We start from the raw sequence: 14818 nt of genomic DNA on the forward strand, positions 1-14818 counted from the left end.
CGGCTTAATCTTTATTACACTTAGTTCAAGTGGCTAAATTGATGCAGATCGTGTTGTACAATGAAATATCCTTGCGTATTACCAAGATGTCCCTTGGCGGTAAGAAGTTATTGTTTTAACAATTTTTATTTAATTTCCTTTTATATCCATTACTTTTTATTAAAGCTATAGTGTCACTAATTAATCAACTTCATTTTTGCGGTTCGTTTAAGCTAGATCATTTATAAAATACTTCCTTCTGCAAATAAATTACATTTAATTTACAATAATATTTTTGGCACGAAAGCTTGTTCTTCATATTTATAATTCAAATATTTGCGGTATTAGGTAAAAAGAAACTAGAAACGTGATTTCAGCTATCATTTTTAATATGAGCGCTAAACAGGGTTGATAGTTTGTATATTCGATGTGTAATGGATAAGAAGTGAACACGTGAACGGTGGTGAACGTTAACAGGACATGTATGGTATGGTATTTACCCATATGTACTTATTGTATATAATATTCAAAGTTAAGGACCAATGTTAAACGATGAGTTTCTAAAAAAATGTTGTAGGTATTTACTTATTGTATGTAAGTGTAGTCAAAGTCATTTCAATTGTCATCATGTGAGTACCTATGTAAGAGTAAATCGTTCCACGTAATCGTAGTTATACCGTATCTAAACCCGTTATCGAAGTATTTACGATAAGAGTTACTCATACCGCTTGGCGTAGTAGGAACATAATTGTTTTTTCATTTTAATTGACAAATTTAATTTAGGTCAAAACAATAATGGGAACTTTACAATACGGTACCGTACAACAGTACCATATTGTGTTTTTTTTATTTTTATTTATATAACTTATATTTATTAGAAATACAAGAATGAACTAAATGACATACACTTAGAAAAACTTAAAAAAACTTATTATGTACGTTGTTATATTATATGTGGTTCAGTATCATTTTCAGTACAGGATTCCTGCTCCGTCTTCGCAATCAAACGCTTGTATTGTAGATTATTACAGCACACTATTATATAATTTAGTGTTTTACTATGGGGAGGATACATATTGGCTACTTTGAGGAAAGGTGCGACCTGAGATTGGTTTTACTATGATAAGGTTGGCTCAATTTTATGATAAAAGTTTAATATATCTTATACGGAGTATATTTTTATTCCTGTTTCCAACTCCTACACGGGAATGATTTATAAAGTAGGTTGCCCTTTAAAGTTAAACACATTAACAATCAAACTAATCCAGAGTCTAGCACAGCGTTCATAATTCACAATTTCTTTCATGCAAATTATTTTTGCTCATTTTTTTCTATTTTCTACGATGAATATACATTGAAATTGTAAAATTAATCAATGGTGAGTCCTACGGTCTTATGTCGTACGGTACTACGTTACGAGTACAGTAATGGCGTTTAACATAAAACGCTGGTGTCAATCTATTAGACACCTATAGGTAAGTATTAACCTAAAATACTTCAACATGTTATTTTATCTTTGTCTACTAAACATAATATTTATTTATATATGATGGTAATATATGGAGTTTATAAGTAGTATTAAGTAAGTAATTTGGTTTTTTATTTCATCAATATGTGTAGGTACTTTTCTCTCCGTACCAATTGTATGTATCTCTGATGGACTTTGGTTCTATGGTTGACTGACAGAAAATGCCATTTAGCATTCGGTAAGTCCGTCATTTGTAAATTGTTGTATACTTTGTGCAATAAGGTTTAAATAAATAAATGAGTAATATGATTGAGTACGAGATACAGTGGTTTCAGTAAATTGCGATAGAAGACACGGCACAGCCATTGGTGGCCAATAGCGGCATTTACTTAACAAATTGTTTTCAAAATGACAGTAAGTGTTAAGTTCGAATGGCGCTCTAGATTTCATCCAAAATTATACAAAATCCGACATATCTGTTTTTTGCACTTTTCATTGGAAGTTACTAATCTAGTGTGATAACGCAACCAAATGTTCGTGGCAGTATTTCGTTGAACTTGACGCCAACGAGGATAATAACATAACTGGGCCACAACAATTGGCCAGGATCTCTGGTGACTCGACAGGCATTACACGTCTGATCGCATTATAAACTTATTGGACAGTGCCTGGAACCCGTAGAAAATGGTATTCTTTTGTTTTATGTAATATAATAGTTACGTAGTTTTAGCTATATCGTATATAAGTATATCCGCTAGTTGAAGTCTACATGTTCAGTATTATTAACTAGCTGTTGCCCGCGACTTCGTACGCGTGGATTTGTATATTGGTGGTTATATATTCTACATTAGCTTAGAACATTATGCAGCAAAAGATAGCAGTAGGGACTGTTAATCATTTGTTAATTGTTATACACAACCTGGCTACGAAGTTTCAAGCCCCTAACTGAATAAAATTGCTCTCGATATAATCCCTCTCAACCCCCAGCATATTTTCATGTCCACTATTTAGTAAAACCTACTACCTAACTACTTATTTACGAAGTTTGAAGTTCCTAGCTTTAAATAAAATATGAACTCTCTACCAACTTTCAACCCCTTCTTAAACCTTTTAGGGGATGAATTTAAAAAAAAGCTGAAATGAAATTTCATTTATTCTAATAATATGCCTTTATACAACGATTCAAAGTCCCGCACTCAAATAAATGTTTGACCTCCATACAAATTTTCAACCCCTTTTTTACCAACTTGAGGGGTGAATTTTCAAAAATGCCGAAATTACTTTCTTGTATTCTAATAATATGCTTTTATACAAAGATTCAAGTCCCGCACTCAAAAAAATATTTGATGTGCATACAAACTTTCAACCCCTTTTTCACCATCTTGGGGGATGAATTTTCAAAAACACTTAAATTGCTTTTCTTGTATTCTAATAATATGCCTTTATGCAAAGATTCAAGTCCCGCATTCAAAGAAATGTTTGATCTCCATACAAACTTTCAACCCCTATTTAACCCGGTTAGGGGATGAATTTTTAAAAACGCTGAAATTACTTTTCTTGTATTCTTATAATAATAAGTCCCGAACTCAAAAAAATATTTGATGTGCATACAAACTTTCAACCCCTTTTTCACCTTGGGGGATGAATTTTCAAATACGCTAAAATTAGTTTTCTTCTCTTTTATTTTAATACCTTTTTAAGAAGTTTCAAGTTCCTAGCTTAAAATGAAATTTGCACCCCAAGACGAACTTTCATCCCCTTTTTAACCTCCTTAGGGGTTGAATTTCCAAAAACGTCGTAATTACTTTATTTTGTAATTGGCTATTATGCCTTTCTAAGAAGTTTCAAAGCATTTGTAATGGATTCAAACTTTCAACCCCTTTTTAACCCTGTTAGGGGATGAATTTTCAAAAACGCTGAAATTATTTTTCCTGACTTATAATAATATTCCCATATACAAAGTTTCAAGTCCCACACTCACAAAAATATTTGATCTCCATACAAATTTTCAACCCCTTTTTCACCACCTTGGGGGATGAATTTTCGAAAACGCTGAAATTAGTTTTCTTGTTTTTTAATATAATACATTTTTACAACGTTTCAAATTCCTAGCTTAAAATAAAACTTGTACCCCATACAACCTTTCATCCCCTTTTTAACCCCCTTAGGGGTTGAATTTTTCAAAATCGCTTCTTATCTCTTGTACACTTTATAAATGCAACCTAGTGTGCAAATTTTGGTGGTTATATATTCTACATTAGCTTAGAACATTATGCAGCAAGAGATTGCGGTAGGACGGTTAATCATTTCTTAATTATTAATATTATACGACGCATGAAACTTGTCTTTCACAACCTACGAAGTTTCAAGCCCCTAACTGAATAAAATTGTCCTCGATGTAATCCCTCTAAACCCCCTTAGAAGATTTTCATGTCCTCTATTTAATAAAACCTACAACCTAACTACCTATTTACGAAGTTTCAAGTTCCTAGCTTTAAATAAAATTTGCACCCTAAGACGAACTTTAATCCCCTTTTTAACGCCCTTAGGGGTTGAATTTCCAAAAACGTTGCAATTACTTTTTTTTGTTATCGGCTATTATGCCTTTCTAAGTTTCAAAGCATTTGTAATGGATTCAAACTTTCAACCCCTGTTTAACCCTGTTAGGGGATGAATTTTACAAAACGCTGAAATTACTTTTCCTGTATTTTAATAATATCCCCAAATACAAAGATTCAAGTCCCGCGTTCGAAAAAATGTTTGATATCCATACAAACTTTCAACCCCTTTTTCACCACTTTAGGGGATGAATATTCAAAAACGCTGAAATTAGTTATTTTGTATTTTAATACCATATATTTTTACGACGTTTCAAGTTCCTAGCTTAAAATAAAATTTGAACGCCATACAAACTTTCAACCCCCTTTTAACCCTGTTAGGGGATGAATTTTACCAAACGCTGAAATAACTTTTCCTGTCTTCTAATAATATCCCCAAATACAAAGATTTAAGTCCTGCACTCTCAAAAATATTTGATATCCGTACAAATTTTTAACCCCATGTTTTTTTAACCACCTTGGGGGATGAATTTTTAAGAACGCTGAAATTTGTTTTTTTGTATCTTAATTTAATACCTATTTGCAAAGTTCCAAGTTCATAGCTTAAAATAAAATTTGCACCCTAAGACGAACTTTCATCCCCTTTTTAACCCCCTTAGGGGTTGAATTTCCAAAAACGTTGCAATTACTTTTTTTTGTTATCGGCTATTATGCCTTTCTAAGAAGTTTTAAAGCATTTGTAATGGATTCAAACTTTCAACCCCTGTTTAACCCTGTTAGGGGATGAATTTTACAAAACGGTGAAATTACTTTTCCTGTATTTTAATAATATCCCCAAATACAAAGATTCAAGTCCCGCACTCTCAAAAATATTTGATCTCCGTACAAATTTTCAACCCCTTTTTTACCACCTTAGGGGATGAATTTTTAAAAACGCTGAAATTAGTTTTCTTGTTTTTTAATTCAATACCTTTTACGAAGTTTCAAGGTCCTAGCTTAAAATAAAATTTGCACCCCAGGACAAAGTTTCATCCCCTTTTTTACCCCCTTAGAGGTTGAATTACCTAAAACGTCGCAATCACTTTTTTTTGTGATCGGCTATTATGCCTTTCTAAGAAGTTTCAAAGCATTTGTAATGGATTCAATCTTTCAACCCCTGTTTAACCCTGTTAGGGGATGAATTTTACAAAACGGTGAAATTACTTTTCCTGTATTTTAATAATATCCCCAAATACAAAGATTCAAGTCCCGCACTCTCAAAAATATTTGATCTCCGTACAAATTTTCAACCCCTTTTTTACCACCTTAGGGGATGAATTTTTAAAAACGCTGAAATTAGTTTTCTTGTTTTTTAATTCAATACCTTTTTACGAAGTTTCAAGGTCCTAGCTTAAAATAAAATTTGCACCCCAGGACAAAGTTTCATCCCCTTTTTTACCCCCTTAGAGGTTGAATTACCTAAAACGTCGCAATTACTTTTTTTTTGTGATCGGCTATTATGCCTTTCTAAGAAGTTTCAAAGCATTTGTAATGGATTCAAACTTTTAACCCCTTTTTAACCCTGTTAGGGGATTAATTTTCAAAAACGCTGAAATTGCTTTTCCTGTCTTATAATAATATCCCCATATACAAAGTTTCAAGTCCAACACTCACAAAAATATTTGATCTCCATACAAACTTTCAACCCCTTTTTCACCACCTTGGGGGATGAATTTTCGAAAACGCAGAAATTAATTTTCTTGTCTTTTAATTTAATACCTTTTTACGAAGTTTCAAGGTCCTAGCTTTAAATAAAATTTGCACCCCAGGACAAAGTTTCATCCCCTTTTTTACCCCCTTAGAGGTTGAATTACCTAAAACGTCGCAATTACTTTTTTTTGTCATCGGCTATTATGCCTTTCTAAGAAGTTTCAAAGCATTTGTAATGGATTCAAACTTTCAACCCCTTTTTAACCCTGTTAGGGGATGAATTTTCAAAAACGCTGAAATTACTTTTCCCGTCTTATAATAATATCCCCATATACAAAGTTTCAAGTCCAACACTCACAAAAATATTTGATCTCCATATAAACTTTCAACCGCTTTTTCACCACCTTGGGGGATGAATTTTCAAAAACGCAGAAATTAATTTTCTTGTTTTTTAATATAGTACATTTTTACAAAGTTTCAACTTCCTAGCTCAAAATAAAACTTGAACCTCATACAAACTTTCATCCCCTTTTTAACCCCCTTAGGGGTTGAATTTCTCAAAATCGCTCCTTAGCTCTTATACGTTTTATAAATGCAACCTAGTGTCCAAATTTCAACTTTCTAGCATTTGTAGTTTCGGCTCTACGTTGATGAGTCAGTCAGTCAGTCAGTCAGTCAGTCAGTCAATCAGTCAGGACACGTGCATTTATATATATAGAAGATATAGATTAGGTATCATGATTTAGTTAATAGTCTCCAAGCGACGTTATCTGGATAATTTTATACGATAACTGATTTAAATTATGTGTGTTTAAGAAGAGAATTCTCTTACTCGTACCAACTGTTTGCAAAAAAGTTTTGTGTATAATTTATTTATTTACTTGTAGTCCGAATATCATGAAAATTCAGAGAATTGCTAAGTATGTTTAAAAACTTGGTATGATTAAATTAAAATGGTTTTTAAAATTAATATTCCTCCTTACATAAATACGTAATTATTGATGTAGTTACTATTATGCTGCATATTTTGAAATTAAATTTGTAATGACCTACCTTAACGAATCAATACTATTATTTTATTAATGCAGTCATTTTTCATGCAGTCATTTTTTTTAAATATTAATTACTGTTACGTTAAGTAAGCTATTCAAGAATACCCGTATATGTATAGACTATACCTGTCTGTCCGTCTGTGGCTTTTATCAGCTATCAGTAAATGTCTTAAATAAAAGCTTTTTTTTATCTTATATTTTAGCTGCAATTTAACATGGGTACCCAGCAAACATTTTTGGTCAATATTCCGAGAAAGGCACCTATTTTAGGTCGCACAATTTAGGTGACCAAAATGAGGCACCTCGAATCGACGTCGAGTCGACATAAATGGGGAAAAAAAGCACGTGCCGGCGACGTATTTATTGACGGCAATTTGGTGATTACAACCATTAGGTCAACATTAGGTCATGTTTCCGACGTGGATTCGACGTCGCCACGACGTGCCGCGTAGTTGAAATGTACTAATTACTCATTTCTATTTTATAGAAAGTGGTCGTTTTATATTATATTACTGTTTTATTTTTTAGATTATTATTCGAATTATTATTATTGATATTGTGTTGTGACGATCTTTTTGTGAATGCATTTTATTTTGACATGTAAAATTTAATGTACATTTTCAATAAGAAATAAATTAATCTAATCTAATCTAATCTAATTTGGTAATCTTTACCACCTTTAGACGTGGTGGTGACATATTTTTTACCATATAATTACTCTGCAAGGCAATGTTTAGATGAGACGCGATGATGAGAAAAAGAGACAAACATTACGCTTATATATATATTCTTTTCACTCAGAAACAAAATGTCTGACAAGAAAACAACTTGAAGTTTTGCAATGATAATGGCGGCCACTAAGTCATGTAAAATAATTTACTTAGGCCGATTACGCAGATGAAGAACGATGAAATCTAGTGCGCAGAAAATTTTTTCGTGCATTATGTTAGGTTTACATACAAAACTATCGATGGGCTCTTGAAATATTTAAGTTTTCAACATTTTATAAAATCAAAATGCATATATTTGCTTGTAATTGAGTGTTGTAATTGAATATTTGTGTGTGTGAGTGTATTGACTCGATCAAAAATATTGTTTTATTTTGAATATTAGCAATATGAAGTACCGTGCGATGGCACCATTCAAGATATAACAACTTAAATTATGCAATTTCATATTTTGCATCCCGTTATAATGAAATAAAATGGCGGCACAACCTTATGGTATTGATAGTACTTTACAAGTGTTTTTAACTATAAGGTCGCAATTTGGTATCTATTTTAAGTAACATTTACCTAAAATTAGTTTCTAAATCGACATAAAATCGACTTCCTAAAGGTCTGCGTATAAGAAATAATTACGTCGCAAATACACCTAATATGTCTTATTAGTACATTTGACCTATTGGTCAGAGTTTGAAGTTAATTTTACCTCATATTTCGACTTATTTTCAACCATTAAGTCCCTGACTTCATGGTCCCCGTACAAGAAATAATGACGTCGCAAATACACCTAAAATATAATATTTAAAACCTTCGCGTTTTGAAACGTCGGTATGTAAAGGTAATTGAATAAATTTCGCGTTAGACCCGTCTATAAATGTGAGTTAATACACCTAAAATGCCTTATTAGTAGATTTGACTTATTGGTCAGGGTTCTAAGTGAATTTTACCTAATAATTCGACTTATTTTCAACCATTAAGTCCGTGACTTCATGGTCCCCGTATAAGAAATAATTACGTCGCAAATACACCTAAAATGCCTTATTAGTAGATTTGACCTATTGGTGAGGTTTCAAGGTAAATTTTACCTAATATTTCGCCTTATTTTCAACCCGTAAGTCTCTGACTTCATGGTCTATTTATGAAGTGAAATTTACGTTTTATTGTCCCTATATTTTGACTTTGAAGTAAAAGTGTACATTACGTAAAATAATTGGTGACTTAGGACGTAATTTTTACTTAAATTGGTAAAATGTTCTTCGAGCCCAGGAAAAAATACTTAAAATGTTTGCTGGGTAGGTTACATACATCAAACATGTCGATAAAACCCACCCACCTTGACGCTTTTCTGTTTTGCCCTATGGTTGACTGGTAGAGAATGCCTATAGCGGCATTAAGTCCGCTTGTTATACTCTTTTTTTTGTGCAATAAAGTTTAAAAATAAATAAATAAGTAGGTAAACAAAATGATAAAATATACTGGGTCAACCAAATCTTGTTAGTAAATAGGAACAAAAAAACAATACTCATCCTTTTCTTTTGGGTGCACTAGCATTAACTAGTACTAACTAGTACTAACTAGTGTAAGACAAAGATAGTATGATTCTCTCTGTCTATGTTTGAAATCAAACAGACCTTTGACACACTATATAAACTACAGTAGAGTCCGGTTATAACGACGCCCTACGTCGTACTAACCGGACGTCGTACAAAACGAACTGCCAATTTTAATATATTTTTTTAATCAAAATAATTACGTCATTTTGTATATATTAATACTTATGCGACAATCAAAGAAAAAAAAACATTTCCTTTAAAATATTTATTTACGTTAGTAGTACACGTTGTCTTAAATGAAGAGACTTGTGTGTTTAGAAGAAGCCACTTTTCAAGGTACGCGTATTCAACTCACTCGTCATCCGCAAATTACTCGAATGCCGTAAAATAAAAAGTCGTAATTCTTGGGGATCTAATCCAGCTGACGTTGTTTTATCACACAGTTCCTATGGCCATCTCCTGTGTCCATAGATCAGCTCGAAGGTACCTACCAAAATATTGCATTGTACCTAACGTATGTACATAATTATGTATGTGAAGTTTAAGCTCAATTGAATAATGGGAATTGGGTTTTATTTAGTTTGCAAGATTACGAAAAGTCACATGACTATTTCATCTTGCTGCGTATAGGCAAAAACTACGTCGGTCGTCGTTGTAACCGGACTTGACGGACGGATTTTGAGTCAATTTCCGTCGTTAAAAGCGATCGGTCGTTATAAGCGGAGTCGTAATAAACGGTTGTACTTTCATAGTAGCTCATACTAAAACCAAACAAGTGCCTATACTTACGTCGCTATAAGCGGTTGGTTGTTATATGCGAAGTCGTACTAATCGGAATCTACTGTATGTGTAATAGGGGTAATTACACGTACTTAAATAAATACCCCCGGTATACCTACTCCCAAGTTCCTCATCAACCAGTTATAAAGGATAGTTTTCTTAGGTGAAACTCAATTGTTGACTAAAATCCTTATAAATCTTTAGGTAGGGGAGCCGGGGGCTTAATGTAACAGGGGTAAGTAACTAAGTAGTAACGCTCAATTTTGACGGGGAATTAAAAACGTTTATTTTTATTTTTTTGCTGAATGACATTCCCCGCCAGACATCGAAGCTCTGTTTCGACCAGGAATTGAAAAAAAATACGGGGTAAGTTGTAACAACTCCCAGTTTTTCAAAAAGTGTCTGGTGTAAAAGATGCGTAAACATTTAAAATTATTTTATAATCGGAATTAGTGCTTAGATTACAAACCCTAATACTCAGAATTTTAGACAATAACAGGCCTTTTTCCTACAACAAGCGCCAATTACGGGGTAAGTTGTAACAACTCCCAGTTATTCAAAAAGTGTCTGGTGTAAAAGATGCGTAAACATTTAAAATTATTTTGTAATCGGAATTAGTGCTTAGATAAATACGTTACAAGCCCTCATACTCAGAAGCATAAAATTCTACATATATTAGACAATACAGGCCTTTTTCCTAAAACTGTTACAACAAGTCCCCCGCTCCCCTACGTTCGGTGTCCCAATTTAAGTACCCACGTCGCCATACTGATTGTATAGATAGACAAGTGCATACTTATATTAGGGAAACGAATGTACTTTATTTTCATCATCATTCAGTTTCGCAATAAAATAACAATAACAATATTTTTATTCATAATAAAAGTTTAGCAGGCACGTTAAATTATAACTAATAAAACAAAACATTTGCGATAAGATTATAACTATCACGGAACCTTTATGAATAATAAGCTTATTCACATGGGAGTGGTGATAACATTAACTATGTAGGTACCTAAACATTTGTAAAGTATTATTGTAGAGTAAAAACTACCAAAAATTTAAATTCTGTACGTCTAAATTTAGCTCTAGCTGATAGCATATGTCATTGTGAATAATCGTTTTGCCATAATATTAAATTAGCTGGATTAGGCGTTTAATATTACATTGTGCAACGAGGGGGCAGTATTTGTCCGCCATATTGTCAGGTTAAGCATCGAAGGCATACCCATCCGGCATTCAGCCACGTATGAAAATTGTGTAAAAATATTTTGAAGGCTTATGATTAAACAAATTAAATATTTTTAAACATAAACACTCCCTAGGAAGTTATAGCTTTTTTTACAATCCTTAATTCATAAACAATATAGGCCTTTGTCCTTTAGTACCTACACCTGCATAAAATAAGATTAGATGACAGCGGCAGGCCCTTTTACTGTTGCCTTATACCCAACGAGTAAAGTAAGTATATTAGGAACTTATACCTACTCCTTTTTTTTAAATATAGAACATAAAATTACACTAGGTATATTAACTTAGCACTAATCTTATACATATTTTAAAATTACAATTAATTACTTTTACATGCTACTGAGTCTTTGTACATTTATATCTATCAGTGCCTTTTTAATAATGATGATGCTTTTAGATATTACGAAAGGCGATTCAAAATAATGGAAACGACTATGAATAATACCTACATGAAATTGTCGACCACCAATGCAACTTGGGTAAAAACTTTCGGGAAACCGGCGTCATTTCTGTTAAAATTAGAAAAGACAACTATTTGTATACATTTTCCTAAGACTTTCATCATACAAATTATAAGAACAAAGTACAGAACAAAGTACAAAAATTATGTTTAAAAGTATATTCACAGAAAAGTCGCATAGCCTTAACTACTACTAAAAAGTTCATGACCCACGTTATGGTTATTTTTCAAAGTAGTAGCCTTAGAAAGTCTATACGCTTAATCCCAGTTATTGTACCTACGAATTCCTTAGGTAACAATATTTTTTCCTAGATCCTACAAATATATATTGAAAACGGTCATTTCCTTAGTGGACCGATCTTCATCTTAATTCTTCCTAAGTTGACTAGCGTGCCAAAGTAAAGTTTTTTGATTTTTATTATTCCGACAGCTTAAGATGATAAATAAAATAGGCTTATTTTTTATATATTTTCATTTTATTCAACTACATTCCGTATATTTAGCATATCTACTACAGTTTTTGAGATAATAGGAACTTTCAATATGACCTAAAAGTTATAGTATGAGGCCGGGTATGTTTGTCTCGCAGGTTAGCTATCGCAACGGCCAAAATAGGATAGTTGGTAAAAATTAGTTCCTACCCAGAAAAGAAACTAGTAATTGATTCACATAGTCCATATATCCCCAAAAACGACATATTACAAATTATGCTACTTATGCAAACAACGAAGATTGTATTATCACTATCGATAACGTATACATATACCATGATAAATAATATCTTAATCCTGTATACCAAGTAATTTATTGAATTGTTTACCTAAACGATACCGAAAAGAGGCCACACGGAAATGTTATAAATACTTAAGACTTGATATAAATAACGCAAAACACGTACACAAATACCTATCTAACAAAATTTCCATTTATTTCAGAGTAAATTATTCGGCTCTAAATCCAATGATTTTGAAAATGAAGCATTATCTGTTCACAATAACTACAGAAGAGAACATGGGGCTCCTGCTCTCACACTAAATAAAGATATATGTAAAACCAGCCAAAAATGGGCCGAAGAACTCGCAAAAAAGGATCAAATGCAGTACAGCCTCCATGAAGAGTACGGAGAAAACGTGTATTGTGGCTGGTCTCATGATCCTAATATAAAAATAAGAGCACGTGACTGTATCGACAAATGGTACAGTGAGATAAACGATTACTCGTTTGGCAAGGAACCCGAAGTATTAAACTGTGGTCATTTTACCCAGATTATCTGGAAGAACACAAGGGAACTAGGAATCGGAAGTGCTAAGAGTAAATCGGGCAAGCTTTACGTGGTGGCGCATTACTTTCCTCCAGGAAATATCAGTAATCAATTCATGAAAAATGTTTTACCTCCTGGCGCTTTACAATTTAAATCAAATACAACGAGCGGCACTGCACGAAACTCGAGTGGATCACCACTTCCTAGCCAGAGGAATAGCAAAAATCTTGGTGATATTGCGTCGGATTTAGTCAGTAAATTTAAAAGTACGTCTGTGTCAGGTGACAAATTTGAAGAAGAATTTTTGGCAGCTCATAATATCTATAGAAAAAAACATGGTGTCCCTCCTCTAGAATTAAGTAAAAAACTGGGAAAATATGCTGAAGAATGGGCAAAAATTTTGGTAAAAAAGGGACGAATGGAACATAGGGATCAACAGGACTATGGAGAAAATATTTTCTATGCTTGGTCTTCGGACCCTGACTTTGTCGTATCTGGGAAAGACCCGGTAGAGAAGTGGTACAGTGAAATAAAAGATCATCGTTTTGGCAGAGAACCTACGGACTTAGGATCTGGGCACTTTACGCAAGTTATATGGGAAGATAGCAAAGAAGTAGGCGTCGGCATGGCGAGGTCAAAAGACGGGCATGTGTATGTCGTGGCAAACTACAGCCCACCAGGTAATATAATGGGCAGTTTTTCAAAAAAGGTTCGCCCGCCTTTGTAATGTTCCTTTTTATTATAACAACTTTTCCTTTTCAACTTTTAGCCTTTGTTAAGTTTCGTTTTACTAAAACAATACTAATTTACTATTTAAAAGTTTCTTTGCTATACTGATCCTGGCCGTGTTATTTAGGTAACTAAATATTAAATTAAAATTAATTATTTTGATTATGTATTCATACACTTATGGATTCAGTCTTTTATTCGATTTGTTACCATTGTACTTTTTAATGCTATAAATAAATAAAAATCAACGTAAATCATACATTTACCTACCTCGGGTTTTTTTTTAAGAATTCTTAACTAAGTATATAATGTGTAGGTACTGTGTGTTTAAATAATTCAAGAGAAAATAATTATGTGTATAGGTACCTACATGTTGCTGTAACATTATTTAGATATAAGTAGTACAATACGTTATATGTTTGTATGTCACGGATCCCTGACCTGTGGGCCAACTCGGTAACCTAATCCCAAGAATTTGCATACCTACGCTCTAGTTTTTAAATTAACATATTTACTGACATTATAGCGAAGCGAATTATTTAGTTTTAATGACATGAGATTTACTCATAGTTACAGTCAAAGTGTAGTAGGTTACTTAATTCTTTTTCATATAAGTACCTATAAGAAACCTAGCGAATGTTATTAAGCTGTAGTTAATTTCAAAATTAATAGGTAAGTAGGCTTAAAGCTAGTAATATATCTTACAAGATTAAGCGCGCAAAATATCGAACAAAATCATATTTATAGAGTTATAAGAGCGTGTCAAATATTTTTGTGCGTTTTTAGGGTTCCGTAGCCAAATGTCAAAAAACGGAATCCTTATGGATTCGTCATGTCTGTCTGTCTGTCTGTCCGTCTGTCCGTCCGTATGTCACAGCCACTTTTTTCCGAACCTATAAGAACTATAATATTGAAACTTGGTAAGTAGATGTATTCTGTGAACCGCATTAAGATTTTCACACAAAAATAGAAATAAAACAATAAATTTTGGGGGTTCCCCATACTTAGAACTGAAACTCAAAAATTTTTTTTTCATCAAACATGAGGTTTCTAATATCATTTTTTTCTAAACTGAATAGTTTGCGCGAGAGACGCTTCCAAAGTGGTAAAATGTGTCCCCTCCCTGTAACTTCTAAAATAAGAGAATGATAAAACTAAATAAAATATATGATGTACATTACCATGCAAACTTCCACCGAAAATTGGTTTGAACGAGATCTAGTAAGTAGTTTTTTTTAATACGTCATAAATCCCCTAAATACGGAACCCTTCATGGGCGAGTCCGACTCGCACTTGGCCGCTTTTTTAATATT

The 14818-nt window shown here is 32.9% G+C and overlaps 1 protein-coding gene across 1 annotated transcript; it reads left to right on the forward strand.

Moving 5' to 3' along the window:
• The first annotated feature begins 1881 nt into the window (after nt 1–1881).
• LOC134661294 (uncharacterized) lies at nt 1882–13517 on the forward strand. The gene is made up of 2 exons (XM_063517292.1): nt 1882–2134; nt 12451–13517. Exons 1-2 carry the CDS (start codon nt 2132–2134, stop codon nt 13501–13503), a joined length of 1056 nt encoding a protein of 351 aa, XP_063373362.1. The 5' UTR covers nt 1882–2131; the 3' UTR covers nt 13504–13517.
• The last annotated feature ends 1301 nt before the right edge of the window (nt 13518–14818 follow it).

The sequence above is a fragment of the Cydia amplana genome, chromosome Z (assembly GCF_948474715.1).
Source record: "Cydia amplana chromosome Z, ilCydAmpl1.1, whole genome shotgun sequence".
Lineage (NCBI taxonomy): Eukaryota > Metazoa > Arthropoda > Insecta > Lepidoptera > Tortricidae > Cydia > Cydia amplana.